Genomic DNA, 19,601 nt, shown 5'->3' on the forward strand with positions numbered 1-19,601 from the left:
TTAGTATCGTTGTGTTGCAGGATTCAGGCATTTAAGTTGGATCGTTAGGGTATGCCTTTTTGAAGAAGATAGTCTTTAGTGATTTCCGGAAGTTTGGTAGGTCAGACGTCATTTTCGCGGCGTTTGGTAGTGCATTCCAAAGTTGCTTGCTTATATAGGAGAAGCTGGATGCATAAGTTGATTTGTATTTGAGTCCTTTGCAGCTTGGGTGGTGAAGGTTTAGGTATGAGCATGTTGATCTTGTTGTGTTTCTAGTTGGTAGGTCTATGAGGTTTAACATGTATCCCGGGGCTTCGCCTTAGATGATTTTATGAACCAAAGTGCACATTTTGAACGCAATACATTCTTTGATTGTGAGCCAATGCAGTTTTTCTCGAAGGGGTTTGGCACTTTCGAATCTCGTTTTACCAAATATAAGACTGGCTGCAGTGTTTTGAGCAGTTTGGAGTTTCTTGATGATTATTTCTTTGCATCCCGCATAGATTCCATTACAGTAGTCTAGGTGGCTCAGTACCATTGATTGTACCAAGTTGCAAAATATTTCCCTTGGGAAGAAAGGTTTTATACGTTTGAGTTTCCACGTTGAGTGGAACATTTTCTTTGTGACAGATTTCGCTTGGCCTTCTAGCGTGAGGTTTCGATCTATTGTGACTCTCCGTGATCTACCATGTCAAACGCAGACGAGAGGTCAAACTGAAGTAACAGAGCCCTAACATTCACAGGCATCCTACGAAGGATACTATCACAAATATAAATTACTACAGTCTCAGTATTATAGTTAAGCTCTGGAACTCTTTGCCAGAGAATGTGGTAACAGCGGTTAGCGTTTCTGGGTTTAAAAAAGGTTTGGACAAATTCCTGGAGGAAAAGTCCATAGTCTGCTATTGAGACAGACATGGGAAGCAACTGCTTGCCCTGGGATTTGTAGTATGGAGTGTTGCCACAATTTGAGTTTCTGCCAGGTACTTGTGACCTGGCTTGGCCACTGTTTAGAAAACAGGATACTGGGCTAGATAGACCATTGGTCTGACCCAGTATGGCTACTCTTATGTTCTTACTATGAAAAGATCGAAAACCAGATTGTGTAGAAAGCAATATATTATATTTTGTCAGATTATTTATTTATTTGGATTTTACTCACACCTTTTCAGTAGTAGCTCAAGGTGAGTTACATGCAGGTACACTGGGTATCTCCCTGTCCCTGGAGGGCTCAAAATCTAAGGGCCCCTTTAACCAAGCTGCGGCAAAAGGGGGCCTGCGCTGGCATCGGCATGTGTTTTTGATGCGTGCCGAGGCCCCCTTTTACCACAGTGCGTCTTTCTTTTCTGCAGGAAATGGCCGTGCAAGTAAAGCACTTGCCACATAGCCATTTCGGAAAAGAGCCCTTAACGCCACCCACTGAGATGGCAGTAAATGCTCCCGCGCTAACCCGACAGTAACCAGGCAGTGCGTGGCACTGCCCGATTACCACCGGGTACACACCAGCAATACAAAAATAAATATATTTTTGTAGCGCCAGATATGATAGCGCACTGAGGGTGGGAAGTATCACCTGGCGACTGCAGTACTTCCTTTTCAGCGAGCAGTAAGTCCACTTTGTAAAAGCAGCCCTAAGTTTGTACCTGAGACAATGGAGGGTTAAGTGACTTGCCCAAGATCACAAGGAGCAGCAGTGGGATTTGAATCAGCCACTGCTGGACGTCAAGACTGGTGCTCTAACCAGTAGGCCACTGATATGAATCTCAGAACAGACCAAACCTTCTATGAGTTTCATAAAAACAGTACAGACACAACAGGTTTGTAATTGGATATCAAACCTTTAGACTCCCTCTGATCCTTCATAGCAGGTGTGATGACAATTTCTTCCACTCTACTGGAAAAATAACTCTGATTGAGTAGGTATTGAATCCAATTACATAACTAAAAACTCTCAAAGAGGGAGGAAAAGGATCTCATATAAAACATGACTTAGAATACTTATGAAAGAGTGAACTGAACAGAGTCCAATCAACAGATTGAAACTCTGTCCATGATCTGTCTACAGCAATATCAGATAGATTAATCTGGACATCATGATTTTCAAAGGATGCAGAATTTAAGAAACCAGCTCTATTCTTAAGAATTTTATCATGAAAAAAAAGAAGCTAATTCAGCTGCCGTAGGAGGCAAGGTGTTATCTAAAGTAGTCAAACAGTATTAGTCATTCGTGACTAACTGAAAAAGAACCTTTGTACCAGAAACATCAACACCTTATCCCTGAATCAGGAAGGGTTCCAGTGCAGAAAAATCAGCAGTACAGCCACTGAACTGAAAGGGAGCAGTCAGCATGCAAATCGCTTGCAAACTGACTGACTCAGGAATTGCTCCTAATGTAAAAAAAAAAAAATTGTGCTGAATTTTGGCACACGTCTAGGTGCATTTCCCCATATAATAGCGTCTACTAGAAAGGCTCCATCCAACTGTCTGTCTTTCCACCAGTACAAATAGGCACAAAGGCACATACACACACACATAAACACATGAAAACAAATACAAACACATGAATGAAAACACACACACACACAGATAGACACACATACACACACACACACACATGAAAACACATTTACATACAACAGAGGCCAACCGAAACTGGGAACTGAACTTTGCTGATTAGTTTCCACCAAATCCAAAACTGGCACCTCCTCTCCCCCCCCTCTCCCCCAAGCAGAGAGCGTGTCCTTCCAGGCTACAGACACAACCCCCACCCCAAAGAGACTAGGTGTCAATACCCGCCCCATGCTGCTGAAAGAGAATAGGTGCTTCCAAGCAGGCTCCCCAACAGCCCTTGGTTCTTGCGTCAGCCTTGTGAGACTGCTGTAGGAACTCTCAGCAGCCATTTTTATAGAGGAACCAGCAGCGGCAGGAACGACTGGGATAGTTTCTGCCCCAAAGAGGTCACTAAACCACCAGAGCACTTAAAGGCAGGTCTGGAGAGGGCCTTCGGGTGGTCGAAGGGGCTAGCTCAGCAGCACCCTCTTCTGGGGGGGGGGGCAGTTTGGCATACCGGTCGGACTGTTGGGACCTGGTCTCTGTAAGGGAGGGTAGTGGCGGAAACGACCAGGAGGACTTGGTCTGGTTGGGGGGGGGTGGAGTTTCAGTTTCAGCCGAAAATGAAACCTGAACTCGGATTTTGGGTCAGTTTCAGTGCCACAACCAAAACCGAAATTCTGTCAGCCTCTAATACACACACACACACACACATGAAAATACATGCACACAAACACATACCTCATATAGTCCCTGTTAGCCTACTGAGGCACATTTCACCATGTCTTGTCACACTCAGTTCCTGAACAGAATAATGGAGGAAGGGGAAATGTGCCGTTTTGTTACGCTATAACTGTCCATTTTTCAATTTCTTTTACTTTCCTTTTAGTACAGGATCTTTACTTCAGCTCAGGACTGAAGTAAAGATGCTACAAGAGAGCAGCAGGGTCATATGAACTGCAGAGATGCCAAGTCTCACTCATTAGGAGTGTGTCACACTTATTTGAAAGCTTTCTCACTCTCACACTCTTTAAACCCTATTTCTCACTCATCAGAGCTTTAGTACCAGTGCACTGATCTTGATCACTGCTTTCATGAGAGGGAAACCTTAGAGAAGTAGAAAGAAATCTAAGCACACTTTTCTGCCTACTGCTTCCCCTTGCCCTGTCCCTTTTCCCTTTACTGCAAGTATATGTGCTCTGAAATCAATGTACATACTTTTAACTACTGGGCGGAAGACAATTTTCTGCTCAAAAAATGTACCCAAACTGCTCCCGACTTTATCTGTATTCTTTCAGAGGCTCCAAAGAAAAGACAATAGCATTTAATGCTGCATTGATTCATTTGCAAAGTAATACTACATTTAAATTGTTCTAGATGTATACTCTGGATGTACCCTCTGAAAAATCTCACTCTTTAGCCTTCAATCTCACTCCTTGGCATACTAAATCGCACTCTTTAGGATGGTTCCTCGGAATCTTAGCGGAGATTGGGTGGCAGTGCCGTTCCTAGGGGGGGCGGTGGGTGCGGTCCGCCCCGGGTGCACGCCGCTGGGGGGGGGGGTGCCGCGCACCTGTCCGCTACGTTTGTTCTGTGCTCCCTCTGCCCCGGAACAGGTTCTTGTTCCGGGGCAGAGGAAGCATGGAAACGAACGAAGCAGACAGGCACGCGGCATCCCCCCCCCCCCCCCAGCAGCAGCGTGCACCCGGGGGAGGGGTTTCCTTCGCAGGGGGGTGTCCTTTCGCCGGGGGGGGGGGTCGCTGCACCCGGGGGGTGGGGCGCATCAGCAATCCCCCCCGGGTGTCAGCCCCCCTAGGAACGCCACTGTTGGGTGGTGACGCTGGTAATTGGGAAACAAATGGGAGCTGGGCAGACTTCTACAGTCTACGCCCTGAGAATGGCGAGGACAAATCAAACTTGGGTATACATATAAAGTATCATATACCATGTAAAATGAGTTTACCTTGTTGGGCAGACTGGATGGACCATACAGGTCTTTATCTGCCGTCATTTAATATGTTACTATGGTTCACCCTTAGCATCTCTGGAACTGCAGCATTTCACCTCAGCAGACACATGGTCCAAGTGAGCCCAGTAGCCATGCCAGAGAAGCCCTTGACCGGGCAGTATCAATTCTGATAGAATCCCTCTTGACCTATAATATTTACCTGGTCAAGGGAGGCAACCAGTGATGTCCTTATCTTGTACAAATAAAATTCCATGATGGCTCAGTGGGCCCATGAACCCACAAAGCTTCTGCTATATAGTTTGCACAGGGACTGAGCGGAATTCCTGCTATATAATAAACGCAGAGACTAAGGGCCAGATGCACTAAACTTAACGAGCCAGCAACGTGGTTTTTAAACTGGTTCTAGCCAGTTTAGTGCACAAGTAGTAAACCGGAACATGCACAAAAGGGTTCTCCGAGTCATTTTCCTGTCACGGTAGCAGTTAACGAAAACGGAATGCAAATGAGCTAATTACTATTATAATGTGAATGTGATGCGATGCACTACCGTTTCCAACCCCATGCACAAAAGCAGTCCCTACCTTTACCATGGAAATTTTAACGGGAGGTGTGGACCTGCCGGTTCTTCATTATCACAAGCAGGAGAAGGGGAGAAACAAGCATGGAAGATGAAGCACACACAAAAAAAAAAAGTATACCAGCTTACACACAGCTTCTTTGATTGTATGAAAGCCGTGCCATATGTTTATTTTTCAAATTACATTTTACTGGCAAGAAATTGGGGGGGGGGGGGGGGGGGGGAACGGGCAGTACCGAAATGAAAAGCATAAAAGTAATGGTGACTTACCAAAAATGCAAGGAAGACAAAGGTCCATCAAGTCTGTGGAACACAGGCTTGGTTCCACACCCCCCGTTTCTGCTGCTTCCTTCTATTGGCCGGATGACATCCTAGAACGCCCATCTCCCTGAAGATGAACTCTCATTGGCTGGCTGCTGTCCCAACTCCTCCTCCCTGCAGGGCTTTCTTGATGACATCACTTTAGAGCTGAGAACCAGCCAGCCAGCCAATAGAAGGAAGCAGCAGGAACAGCTGGGGGTGGAACCAAGCCCTGATGCTGCTGATTCCTCATAGAAGTGTGGAGAGCAGCAGAGAGGCTTTTCTCACTTTTTCCCAGCAGCGGGAGGCAGAGAGCTGCAATACAGGTATACCCATCAAAAAAAAAGCGCTTTTGTGTTTGCCAAAAAAAAAAAGGTAATTTCTACTGCTATCATACACACAGCTTGTCTGCGTATATGAGAGCCGTCTGTAGCATGCGCAGAGCAGCCACGCATAGCGATTGACTGTTCTGAGCATGCTCAGCTCACCGACTTGCTTCCCCCATATCGCATGCAAATGAGTTGGGTCGCAAAAGCAACGAGCAGCTCATTTGCATGCAATTTTCTTTGTGAATCCCTCTGTATTTCTAAATCGGTAAATTTTTACCGATTTGGAAACGCAGACGGATCCTTAACGGGACCTTTGTGCATCTGGCTGTAAGCTCCTGGGAATTCCTGCTATATAATATGTGCAGGGACTGAGCTCCTGGGAATTCCTGCTGTAAAATAAATGCAGAGACTGAACTCCTGGAAATTCCTGCTATATACTAAGCACAGGGATTGAACTCCTGGAATTACTGCAATACAATAAATGTAGAGACTGAACTCCTGGGAATTCCAGCTATATAATAAGCACAGGGACTGAGCTCCTGGGAATTTCTGCCATATAATAAGCACAGGGACTGAGCTCCTGAGAATTCTTGCTGTACATTACATGCAGGGTCAGAGCTCCTGGGAATTCCTGCTGCATAATAAGTGTAGGGGCTAAGCTCATGAGAATTCCTGCTATACAAGAGCAAAGACTGAGCTCCTTGGAATTCCTGATGTAAAATACGAGCAGAGGCTGAGCTCCTGGGAATTCCTGCAGTAAAATAAGCACAGGGACTGAGCTCCTGAGAATTCCTGCTATATAATAAGGACAGGGCTTAAGCTCCTGGGAACTCCTGCTGTATAATAAGCACAGGGGCTAAGATCCTAGGAATTCCCACTATATAATAAGTGCAGGGACTGAGCTTCTAGGAATTTCTGCTATATAATAAATGTAGAGACTGAGCACCTGGGAATTCCTGATATACAATAAGAACAGGGACTGAGTTCCTGGGAATTCCTGCTGAATAATAAGCACACAAACTGAGCTCCTGGGAATTCTTGTTGTATAATAAGAACAGTGACTGAGCTCCTGGGAATTCCTGCTATATACAAAGCACAGGAACTGAGCTCCTGGGAATTCTTGCTGTATAATAAGCACAGGGGCTGAGCTCCTGGGAATTCCTGCTGTATAATCAGTGCAGGATCAGAGCTCCTCGTAATTCTTGCTATATAATAAATGTAGAGACTGAGATCCTGGTAATTCCTGCTACATAATAAATACAGGGGCTAAGTTCTTGGGAATTCCAGCTATATAATAAGTGCATGGATCTTACTCTATAATAAGTGCAGGGACTGAACTCCTGGGATTTCCTGCTATATAACAAAATGTAGATACTGAGCTCCTGGGAATTCCTGCTATATAATAAGCACAGGGGCTGAGCACGTGGGAATTCCAGCTATACAGCAGGGGCTAAGCTTCTGAGAATCCCTGCTATATAATAAGGATAGAACTTGAGCTCCTGGGTATTCTTGCTGTACAAGAAGCACAGGGGCTGAGCTTCTATGAATTCCTGCTATATAATAAATGTAGAGACTGAGCTCCTAGGAATTCCCGCTTTATAATAAGCACTGGGACCGAGCACCTAGAAATTCCTGCTATATAATAAGCACAGGGACTGAGCTCCTGGGAATTCCTGCTGTATAATAAGTGCAAGGACTGAACTCCTGGAAAATCCTGCTATATAATATGTGCAGGATCAGAGCTCCTAGGAATTCCTGCTGTATAATAAGTGCAAGGACTGAACTCCTGGAAAATCCTGCTATATAATATGTGCAGGATCAGAGCTCCTAGGAATTCCCACTTTATAATAAGCACTGGGACCGAGCACCTGGGAATTCCTGCTATATAATAAACACAGGGACTGAGCTCCTGAGAATTCCTGCTGTATAATAAGTGCAATGACTGAACTCCTGGAAAATCCTGCTATATAATATGTGCAGGATCAGAGCTCCTAGGAATTCCTGCTGTATAATAAGCACTGGGACTGAGCACCTGGGAATTCCTGCTATATAATAAGTGCAGGATCAGAGCTCCTAGGAATTCCTGCTGTATAATAAGTGCAAGGACTGAACTCCTGGAAAATCCTGCTATATAATATGTGCAGGATCAGAGCTCCTAGGAATTCCTGCTGTATAATAAGCACTGGGACTGAGCACCTGGGAATTCCTGCTATATAATAAGTGCAGGATCAGAGCTCCTAGGAATTCCTGCTGTATAATAAGTGCAAGGACTGAACTCCTGGAAAATCCTGCTATATAATATGTGCAGGATCAGAGCTCCTAGGAATTCCTGCTGTATAATAAGCACTGGGACTGAGCACCTGGGAATTCCTGCTATATAATAAGTGCAGGATCAGAGCTCCTAGGAATTCCTGCTGTATAATAAGTGCAAGGACTGAACTCCTGGAAAATCCTGCTATATAATAAGTGCAGGATCAGAGCTCCTAGGAATTCCTGCTGTATAATAAGTGCAAGGACTGAACTCCTGGAAAATCCTGCTATATAATATGTGCAGGATCAGAGCTCCTAGGAATTCCTGCTGTATAATACAGGGACTGAGTGCACCTAGGAATGCTTGCTGTACAGGGCCAGCCCAAACATTAGGCTGGACAAGACAATCACCTAGGACAGCAGCTTTTTATGGGGGGTGGCAAAGATCTGCTGCAGTTAAAGCACCACAGCTCCTGACAACCACACAAACTCAGTGAAACTGCAGAAAGTACTCAGCAGCAAATAAGGTGCTATGTTTTCATATAGCTCATTTACACTGATTATTCTGGGAGCTATGTGATGATCATGGTAGTTGCAGGGCTGAAGGGACCTGAAAGTTAATTGGACAGAAAGGTGCAAAAGGCTTGTCTAGTATGCCTAAAACCCATGCAGGGACTGAGCTCAGTGAGTTTCTACTCTATAAGAAGTGTCTTGTACTGTTCTTCCAAGAAGTCATTCAGTGTTGCACCACCTCCGCCTGAAACCTTGTAAGAGGAAGTGGTATCAGAGCAAGTGGAGGGGGGGAGGCAGATGACCTTGGTACCTTCCCTTTTTTAGTGCCAATGTGATTAAAAATACCATCTTATCCCCTCCTCCATCCTCAGCAAATATGAAGTAAGGGCACAAAGAAACCCAGAATTGTTTTACTTTGGGGGGGGTGGGGGGTTCCCATCATGGTAGAATGGAACGTTGCTACTATTTAGGTTTCTGCCTGGTACTTGTGACCTGGATCGACTACTGTTGGAAACAGGATACTGGGCTAGATGGACCACTGGTCTGACCCGGTGTAGCTACTCTTATGTTCTTATGTACATACATCTACAGTGGGGGAAATAAGTATTTGATCCCTTGCTGATTTGTAAGTTTGCCCACTGACAAAGACATGAGCAGCCCATAATTGAAGGGTAGGTTATTGGTAACAGTGAGAGATAGCACATCACAAATTAAATCCGGAAAATCACATTATGGAAAGTATATGAATTTATTTGCATTCTGCAGAGGGAAATAAGTATTTGATCCCCCACCAACCAGTAAGAGATCTGGCCCCTACAGACCAGGTAGATGCTCCAAATCAACTCGTTACCTGCATGACAGACAGCTGTCGGCAATGGTCACCTGTATGAAAGACACCTGTCCACAGACTCAGTGAATCAGTCAGACTCTAACCTCTACAAAATGGCCAAGAGCAAGGAGCTGTCTAAGGATGTCAGGGACAAGATCATACACCTGCACAAGGCTGGAATGGGCTACAAAACCATCAGTAAGACGCTGGGCGAGAAGGAGACAACTGTTGGTGCCATAGTAAGAAAATGGAAGAAGTACAAAATGACTGTCAATCGACAAAGATCTGGGGCTCCACGCAAAATCTCACCTCGTGGGGTATCCTTGATCATGAGGAAGGTTAGAAATCAGCCTACACCTACAAGGGGGGAACTTGTCAATGATCTCAAGGCAGCTGGGACCACTGTCACCACGAAAACCATTGGTAACACATTACGACATAACGGATTGCAATCCTGCAGTGCCCGCAAGGTCCCCCTGCTCCGGAAGGCACATGTGACGGCCCGTCTGAAGTTTGCCAGTGAACACCTGGATGATGCCGAGAGTGATTGGGAGAAGGTGCTGTGGTCAGATGAGACAAAAATTGAGCTCTTTGGCATGAACTCAACTCGCCGTGTTTGGAGGAAGAGAAATGCTGCCTATGACCCAAAGAACACCGTCCCCACTGTCAAGCATGGAGGTGGAAATGTTATGTTTTGGGGTGTTTCTCTGCTAAGGGCACAGGACTACTTCACCGCATCAATGGGAGAATGGATGGGGCCATGTACCGTACAATTCTGAGTGACAACCTCCTTCCCTCCGCCAGGGCCTTAAAAATGGGTCGTGGCTGGGTCTTCCAGCACGACAATGACCCAAAACATACAGCCAAGGCAACAAAGGAGTGGCTCAGGAAGAAGCACATTAGGGTCATGGAGTGGCCTAGCCAGTCACCAGACCTTAATCCCATTGAAAACTTATGGAGGGAGCTGAAGCTGCGAGTTGCCAAGCGACAGCCCAGAACTCTTAATGATTTAGAGATGATCTGCAAAGAGGAGTGGACCAAAATTCCTCCTGACATGTGTGCAAACCTCATCATCAACTACAGAAGACGTCTGACCGCTGTGCTTGCCAACAAGGGTTTTGCCACCAAGTATTAGGTCTTGTTTGCCAGAGGGATTAAATACTTATTTCCCTCTGCAGAATGCAAATAAATTCATATACTTTCCACAATGTGATTTTCCGGATTTAATTTGTGATGTGCTATCTCTCACTGTTACCAATAACCTACCCTTCAATTATGGGCTGCTCATGTCTTTGTCAGTGGGCAAACTTACAAAATCAGCAAGGGATCAAATACTTATTTCCCCCACTGTATATATCTGTGTGTGTTTTGTTTTTGTGTTGTTTTTCAGGCCATTCTGGTCAAAGACTACCATGTACACCTCCTCTCTGATGTCATCAGTCATTGTTAAAGTTCTTGCCGGTAGTCACCCGTGATGCTGGGCTGATGCAAGTATAAAGTGTAGGCAAATCAGCCTTTTGCTCACCCCCCTGCCCCATGGACCCTGACTTACTTGCAGCTTTCCACTGCTCTTCGTTGCACCATATGATCAAAAGGTCAGATCAAGGGTCCAGTATTTCCTGATGCTGATTTTGTGATGTATGAGCTCATTATCAGGAAATTCTAGTCCCGCAGCCATACATTTTAAATGTCCTTGTGGTACCAGCCATAGGGAAGACCAATGGAGAGCCACTGTGCAGGCTTTCACTGACCCACCCAACCAACTCAATTCTCTCTTCCACTGGCAGGGCATGGGGATCCCCGCCAAATAAGCTACTCCCTCTATTTGCTGTATTGCTGTCCTCCCACACACCCATTATAATACTGTAGCCAACTGCCTGGTTCACCTAGTTGTAGGGCTGGCCCAGGTCTGATGTGATTACTTTCCATTAAGCATGGGCCATGCTTAGTACAGGGCTTTTTGGAGAAACTAGGTAGTAGTTTCAGACTCTGAAAGGGGATAGAGACTTGCCTCTGGGAGCCACCTCCTCCAACACATAAGAATCTAGGGACTGAGGGATTCTGTGTTATCAGGAATTGGTGATTTATAAGCTGTGACTGGTGACATCACAATAATTGCATGATGATATAATAAAGCCAGAGACTTGTGATATCAGAAATCTAGTAGCCATCATGTGGCTAAATGAGTCCCAGGTGGTTATATAGAGAGAATCCCCCTCTGATGCTATGACCAGCCAGGAGGAACCCTCCGATGACACAACCATGTAATATGGGAGGAACTGTGTGGGAGCTTACTTCAGCTGTTATTCCGGCCAGAAATAAACTGCAGTCTGAGGAAGGGAGAGCGGTCATGCTGGAGATGAACTGGCAACCCCTACCCAGCCTTCCAACAACCCTGCTAGTTACAACACAGTGAGTGCTAACGTGAGAAAAAGACTAGTGCATCATAGAGTTACTGATCAGTGGCTAACTCTAGCCAAGCGAGAGGTTACCAGTTTGTGATATCACAAATCTCTGGCATTATTATGTTATCAATCACTGTGATGTCATCTGATAACACGGAAGTCCCCAGACCCTAGATCCCTGCCCTGGGACACTCATCGTTACTTCATTCATCTGTTTACAGCAGTAATTACTGAAGATCATTAGTACATAAGGACACCACAACTTCTGAACTTCTCCCTCATTCCCCTTGTGTCCAGAATTCCTTGAAAGCAGGCCAGGACATCTTTTCCTCCTCTTCCCTCGCCCTCTACATAAGATGTTACATGTATAAGCAATTTAACAAGGTGTGCTTGAAAATTCTTGTAATCAGGCCTGTGGCGTCTAAAACAATGGGAAATATTTCCGTATTCTTCTGCCACATTTTCTTGGACTCAGACTGCATTTCTTTATACTTGAGTGAAGTGGTGTAGTGATACTTGAACTAGATTTTTATGCCCGTCTTCACGATTCACTGGTAGTCATTTGGGACTGATACCTCTATAATCAATGTTGTTCGGGTGTTTTTCTCTTTTATCACCATGTCTGGTTTCCTCACATCTACCTTTTTTATTGGTAGGGATGAGGATTGTCCCACGTGATTATAACCTCTTTGTTCTCCATGATTCTCTTACAGTCATGATCCCATTGCTTTTCCAGTACAGCAATGTTGTAATATCTAAAAAGTTTGTAATGAATGAGATGTGCCATCTTATTCTTCTTTTCTATATAGAGATTTTTTGTCATCAGAACTTTACAGCCAGAGGCCAACCAAATTTCAGTTTTGATTTCAGATTTGGCACCAAACCAGGCCGAAATCCAGGTTCAGGTTTTGGCTAAAAATGTCTGTGCATTTTCAGCTGAAACTCGAAACTCACTCCCCCCTCACACCACCCAGCCACTCGTAGGCCCTCCCTGGCCCTACTTAAGGAAACCCTGGTGGACTACTGGCTTCTTCAGGGGCAGGAATTAACTCCACTCATTCTTGCCCTGTGCTGCTGCTCCAACACAAACGCTGCCAAGAGTACCGTGAAGGGTCTCGGTAGCCATTTTGCAATTGGAACCAGCAGAGACAGGAACGAGTCTCCTGCTGTGCTAGTTCCAGTCACAAAATGGCTGCCAGAAACTGCTGTGGGTTGTCTTAGCAGCGCCATGGGGCAAGAACAAGTAGGGTTTATTCCTGCCCCGTGGTGGGCAGAAAGTGATTGCAGAGGGGGGGGAGAGTGAGCATGGGGGGGGCGGGGTGATGGGGCTGCCACCAGAGGAGCTCAGGAGTGAGTGGAGGGGAAGTTTTATTTATGGTTTTGGTTTCTGCCAAATTGGTTTCAGTAGAAACCGAAGATCCTGGGTTCAGTCAGGCTCTACAGCCAGTTACAAGATGATTGACCGTTTCCAGCTCTTCCTTACAGAATCTACAGATGTCTGTGGCACCAGTTTTTGTAATGCTCACTGTAAATCATCTCATCCATATTCTGATATCCTAGACTGGAACTATCAGTCGCTCATCCTTAGGTTTCAATTCACCTCTCCTTAACCATTCATGTTAGTACCTTGCTGCATTTAGTCACCCACAATTATACCAAGTCTTCCTCTGGTCAGCACCTCTTAGGAGAATCCATTTCTTTATCCACCCTGCCCAAATTAAGTACTATAGATACCTCTGTATCACTCCATGATGTGACCGCACCTCAAGTATTGCGTTCAGTTTTGTTCACGGTATCTCAAAAAAGATATAGCAGAATTAGAAAAGGTTTAAAGAAGAGCGACCAAAATGATAAAGGGGATGGAACTCCTCTCGTATGAGGAAAGGCTAAATAGGTTTGGGCTCTTCAGCTTGGAAAAGAGACAGATGAGGGGAGATATGATTGAGGTGTACAAAATCCTCAGTGGTGTAGGACGAGTAGAAGTAAATCCATTTTTTACTCATTCCAAAAGTACAAAGACTAGTGGACACTCAAAGAAGTTACATGGAAATATTTTCAAAACAAATAGGAGGAAATATTTTTTCACTCAACAAATAGTTAAGCTCTATAACTCTTTGCCAGAGGATGTAGTAACAGCAGTTAGCGTATCTGGGTTTAAAAAACGAATTGGACAAGTTCCTGGAGGAAAAGTCCATAGTATGAAATTGAGACAGACACAGGGAAGCAACTGCTTGCCCTGGGATTTGTAGCATGGAATGTTGCCACGATTTGGGTTTCTGTCAGGTAGTTGTGACCTGACTTGGCCAATGTTTGGAAACAGGATACTGGGCTAGATGGACCACTGGTCTGACCCACTATATGGCTACTCTTATGTTTTTATGTAACAGCATCCTTCACACCGTCAGAGATGCTTCATCTCACCCTACACGTTCTCTCTTCTCTTTTTATCCACCTCCACAAAGACATGAATACCAATATAAATAAACTTCAGCTCAAAACAAAACAGTGCTGAAATTACTTTCTTCCCTTCTACAAAATCATTGGTGGGGGGGAGGTAAGCTGCACAGAGTGGCAGTTACAACCCTAACCAGTGTACTGGACAGACTAGGAGAGCAGTTTCAGCCTTTATCTGCCATCATCTACTCTGTTACACAGAGACAAATACATGTATGTGTGTGTATATGGGTAGTCTGTGTGGCTATATACAGTGGGGGAAATAAGTATTTGATCCCTTGCTGATTTTGTAAGTTTGCCCACTGACAAAGACATGAGCAGCCCATAATTGAAGGGTAGGTTATTGGTAACAGTGAGAGATAGCACATCACAAATTAAATCCGGAAAATCACATTGTGGAAAGTATATGAATTTATTTGCATTCTGCAGAGGGAAATAAGTATTTAATCCCTCTGGCAAACAAGACCTAATACTTGGTGGCAAAACCCTTGTTGGCAAGCACAGCGGTCAGACGTCTTCTGTAGTTGATGATGAGGTTTGCACACATGTCAGGAGGAATTTTGGTCCACTCCTCTTTGCAGATCATCTCTAAATCATTAAGAGTTCTGGGCTGTCGCTTGGCAACTCGCATCTTCAGCTCCCTCCATAAGTTTTCAATGGGATTAAGGTCTGGTGACTGGCTAGGCCACTCCATGACCCTAATGTGCTTCTTCCTGAGCCACTCCTTGTTGCCTTGGCTGTATGTTTTGGGTCATTGTCGTGCTGGAAGACCCAGCCACGACCCATTTTTAAGGCCCTGGCGGAGGGAAGGAGGTTGTCACTCAGAATTGTACGGTACATGGCCCCATCCATTCTCCCATTGATGTGCCCTTAGCAGAGAAACACCCCCAAAACATAACATTTCCACCTCCATGCTTGACAGTGGGGACGGTGTTCTTTGGGTCATAGGCAGCATTTCTCTTCCTCCAAACACGGCGAGTTGAGTTCATGCCAAAGAGCTCAATTTTTGTCTCATCTGACCACAGCACCTTCTCCCAATCACTCTCGGCATCATCCAGGTGTTCACTGGCAAACTTCAGACGGGCCGTCACATGTGCCTTCCGGAGCAGGGGGACCTTGCGGGCACTGCAGGATTGCAATCCGTTATGTCGTAATGTGTTACCAATGGTTTTCGTGGTGACAGTGGTCCCAGCTGCCTTGAGATCATTGACAAGTTCCCCCCTTGTAGTTGTAGGCTGATTTCTAACCTTCCTCATGATCAAGGATACCCCACGAGGTGAGATTTTGCGTGGAGCCCCAGATCTTTGTCGATTGACAGTCATTTTGTACTTCTTCCATTTTCTTACTATGGCACCAACAGTTGTCTCCTTCTCGCCCAGCGTCTTACTGATGGTTTTGTAGCCCATTCCAGCCTTGTGCAGGTGTATGATCTTGTCCCTGACATCCTTAGACAGCTCCTTGCTCTTGGCCATTTTGTAGAGGTTAGAGTCTGACTGATTCACTGAGTCTGTGGACAGGTGTCTTTCATACAGGTGACCATTGCCGACAGCTGTCTGTCATGCAGGTAACGAGTTGATTTGGAGCATCTACCTGGTCTGTAGGGGCCAGATCTCTTACTGGTTGGTGGGGGATCAAATACTTATTTCCCTCTGCAGAATGCAAATAAATTCATATACTTTCCACAATGTGATTTTCCGGATTTAATTTGTGATGTGCTATCTCTCACTGTTACCAATAACCTACCCTTCAATTATGGGCTGCTCATGTCTTTGTCAGTGGGCAAACTTACAAAATCAGCAAGGGATCAAATACTTATTTCCCCCACTGTATATATATACAGTACACTCCATTTAAGTGCATGTCGGATAAGCACATGCTCTGTTCATGTCGTACTTAGGTCCCGTTTTTGGCACCATCAATTTCTATGGGGACAAACTTCGGTTTAGTGCACCACTGATAAGTGCAAGATTCGCTTATATGCATGGTTTAAGACCACTCCTCTGCAGGAAAGATTCCGCATAACAGCGTGCAAGGAATATGGAAGCTGATTGGTGCGTGACAACCAACGAGACTTCAAATTTACTGCCCCTTTAACTGCCACAGGCAGAATAAGCAAAAGAATGTTGTTAGAGTGTACAATGGGGTCGTCATCGTCGTCGCTGCGGAACTGTAAGACTTTAACACTGGCAGAACGAATAGAAGTTCTTTAAAAATTTGAAAACAAACAAAGTCAAGCATCTATTGCTAAAGAATATGGTGTCAATCCCAGTTAAATTTCACGTGTCTTGAAGCAGAAAGACCAGCTTCTTGAAGACTAGCAAAACAATACAAATCCACACCAGAAACGAAAACGGGTGGGAAAAGCTGAGGAGGTAGAAGATGCTCTTCTTCGGTGGTTTTCTCGAGTCAGGAGCAGGCAGTTTCCCGTCAGTGGTCCACTGCTTATGGAGAAAGCTAACCAGCTAGCTGAAAGTCTTGGTCTAACTGAATTCAAAGCCACTGTTGGATGGTTGGAAAGATGGAAGGAGAGGAACAACATAAAATCAAGAAACAGCATGGTGAGAAACAAGACGCTGATGACTTTGGTGCTGAAAACTGGGTTGTTTCAATTCTTCAAACATGCTGAAACTACTGGAGGTAAAACGTCGAAAGACCGACTGACGATCCTCCTTTGCTGCAATATATGGCTGGGAGTGAGAAGTTGCAACCCCTCGTCATTGGAAAGAGCAAACAGCCCCGTTGCTTCAAGAAAGTTAAGCGACTTCCAGTGTCATACGAGGCTAATGCAAATTCATGGATGACTCGGGAAATTTGGAAGCAGTGGCTAAAGAAGTTAGACACTAGAATGCGGGCACAAACACGTCAGATTTTGTTGCTTTGTGATAATTGTGCTGCACACAGGGATGATGTCAGGCTGTCTAACGTCAAAGTGGTCTTCCTGCCACCAAACACTGCCTCTCTGATCCAACCTACGGATCAGGGCGTAATAGCCAATTTCAAACAACATTATCAGGCTCGTGCTACGTCGTCTGATGAGCGTTATGGATGACCAGACTGGCAAGGATAAACGTGCTGTTGAACTGGCTCCTAATCTATCACTGTTGGATTCCCTATATATGCAGAAAGAAGCCTGGAAACATGTTACACAGGCAACCATTGTGAACTCCTACAAGCGGGCAAGCTTTGTTAAGGATGTGGAGAGGGACGAAATAGATTCAGCTGTTGCAAACGCGTCAGATGAACAGGTTATTGACATCCCAGCCGGTGTTACTGAAGAACTGAGTAGCTGTTGATTATGATCTACAAACAGGTGAAGACAGCACTGATGTCGAGATATGCGCCTACACGCAGGCAACAACGGCTGATGATGGAACAGATGATGAAATGAGCAGCGAGGCACATGCTGACGAAATTCAATAACCTTCTCCTGTCACTGGAGCGCTGGAGAGTCTCAACACCGTGCGGGCCTATCTGGAGGCCACTGGATGTCAGTGCTATGACAGTTTTTACCATCTGGCAGACGTAGTCTATGGAACTCACAGACCCAAGAGTGTACAGAGGACTATAACTGATTACTTCAAGCAAGCCTAATGCCAGTTAACTGAGACTGTATACTGTATGTATAATAATAAACAGTACTGTACATATGTTTATCAGATGTCAAGCTTCTTTGGGTCACAACAGTTAAGTGCACGCTCCGGTTAACTGCATGCATTTCTTTGGTCCCAGACCCTTGCACTTAAGCGGATTGCACTGTATATACAGAGATACACATGCACAGCACAAAGCAATGTGCTTTCCAAGTTCCACCCCAGAGCAGTCTGCACATGAACTAGCTGCAAGGACTTTTTTAAATTCTGTCTTCCTGTTGTAGTTACTTCTATTGCAGGAATAACACTTAGAAAAGGTTTCCTGTGCAAAGTGCACATCTCACAACAGCAGGAATTGGAGTTAGAAGATCCCCAGCTTGTCAACAGTTAGATGAGAATGTGTATGTGGTTGGGGGTCTCAGTAGTAGAACAGGAGGAGATGCTGCAAGGCAGGAGTGAGGTGCATAGGCAGAGCTGTGTGTAGGTCTCATTATTAGAAGAGAGTGCTGCAGGGCAAAAGTGAAGTGTATAGACAGAGCTGTTTGGGGTGGGAGGTGTCAGTACTGAAGTAACAGGGCTGAAGGATGGTAGACATGAGGTATATTGACAGCATTATAAAGGGCCAGTTACAGTACTGGAATAACCAGAGTGCTGCAGAGCAGGAGTGAGGTGCATTAAAAGAGCTTGAGGGTCTCAGTACTACAGAGATGAACTGAGATGTATTGATAGTACTGCGGGTAACGAGTGAGGTGCATGAGCAAAGCATTGGGGGGGGGGGGGCGGGGGTTAAGTCCTGGACTAACAGAGGATGTTGCAGGGCAGCATAGGCAGAACTGGGGCTCCTCGGTGCTGGGGTAACAGGAAGTACTGCAGGGCAGGTATGAGACGCTTTAACTTTTATCAGTCGGCTATGAAAAGTTCAGAAAAATATGTATCCAACAGAAACCTGCCACCTCTGTGTTCTTACCTTTCACCTGGTTCTCGTATTCCATCTGTGGCCCCCGATCCTTGCGCAGTTTCCCGTGCGAGGCCATAGTCGCCCCCTTTTGCTTCCCCGATGGAGGACTTGTTCATGTGCTGCAATATCCTTTGCAAATCCTTCTGAATGTTTGGGTAGCTGGGCAGCTCATCACAACACCTCACAGACTCTCGATTACAAAAAAAAAAAATGCACTTAATATTCCGAAAGAAAGGCTTCTCTGAAAACAAAAATATACAAATTCAAAACATAAAAAATTTACAAAAATAAAACTTCCTATATTTGCTTGAAAGCCATTCAGCCAGTAAGTTGTTGTTGTTTTGCTTGCAGATCTTCTACGGTGATGAACTTGGCAGAGGAGAAGGGAAGGGGGAGAGCCGGAAGAGTCTCTGAACTCTGAGGATGATGGCAGTTCTTCAGTTTCTGTAGTTTGCCCAAGCTTAGGGGTAAGAGGTTCCTCCTCCTCACCCTGCCCAGAGGCCACCTCTCTGTCCTCCTCCTGACCAAAGTCACACAGTGCAGGCACCCGGGCGGAGAGAGAATGGCACACACACATCAATGCTACAGCATAGCCAGAGAGCACAGGAAACTGACACACCTACACACACTCTCTGACACATTTAAACAGGCGCACTCAGATTTTCACAGACACATGCAAATGCAACCCGTTTCTTTAACAGATTGTACCCTACCACCAGAGGAGAAAATCAACTTGAGCAGAGGCAAGATGGACCAGCACCAGAACCTGGGCACTGTCCTGTTGTTCTCCTCGCTCAATCCTGCAATTTAATTTTATTTATTTTCACAACTTAGATCCCGCCTAACACTAAGCAACTTACCATAAAAATATCCTGTTATTATTACTGTTTTGCAAATT

At 45.2% G+C, this 19,601-nt stretch overlaps 1 protein-coding gene across 1 annotated transcript in view; it reads right to left on the reverse strand.

Annotated features, from left to right (window-relative positions):
• ARHGAP4 (Rho GTPase activating protein 4) overlaps window positions 1–19,271 on the reverse strand; it is a 161,672-nt gene extending 142,401 nt beyond the window's left edge. The window contains exon 1 of the mRNA XM_030194094.1: window positions 18,713–19,271. Within this exon, the coding sequence (XP_030049954.1) occupies window positions 18,713–18,779 (67 nt within the window). The 5' untranslated portion in view covers window positions 18,780–19,271. The remainder of the gene's footprint in view (window positions 1–18,712) is intronic.
• Window positions 19,272–19,601: the final 330 nt, after the last annotated feature.

This window comes from Microcaecilia unicolor, chromosome 2, assembly GCF_901765095.1.
Source record: "Microcaecilia unicolor chromosome 2, aMicUni1.1, whole genome shotgun sequence".
Lineage (NCBI taxonomy): Eukaryota > Metazoa > Chordata > Amphibia > Gymnophiona > Siphonopidae > Microcaecilia > Microcaecilia unicolor.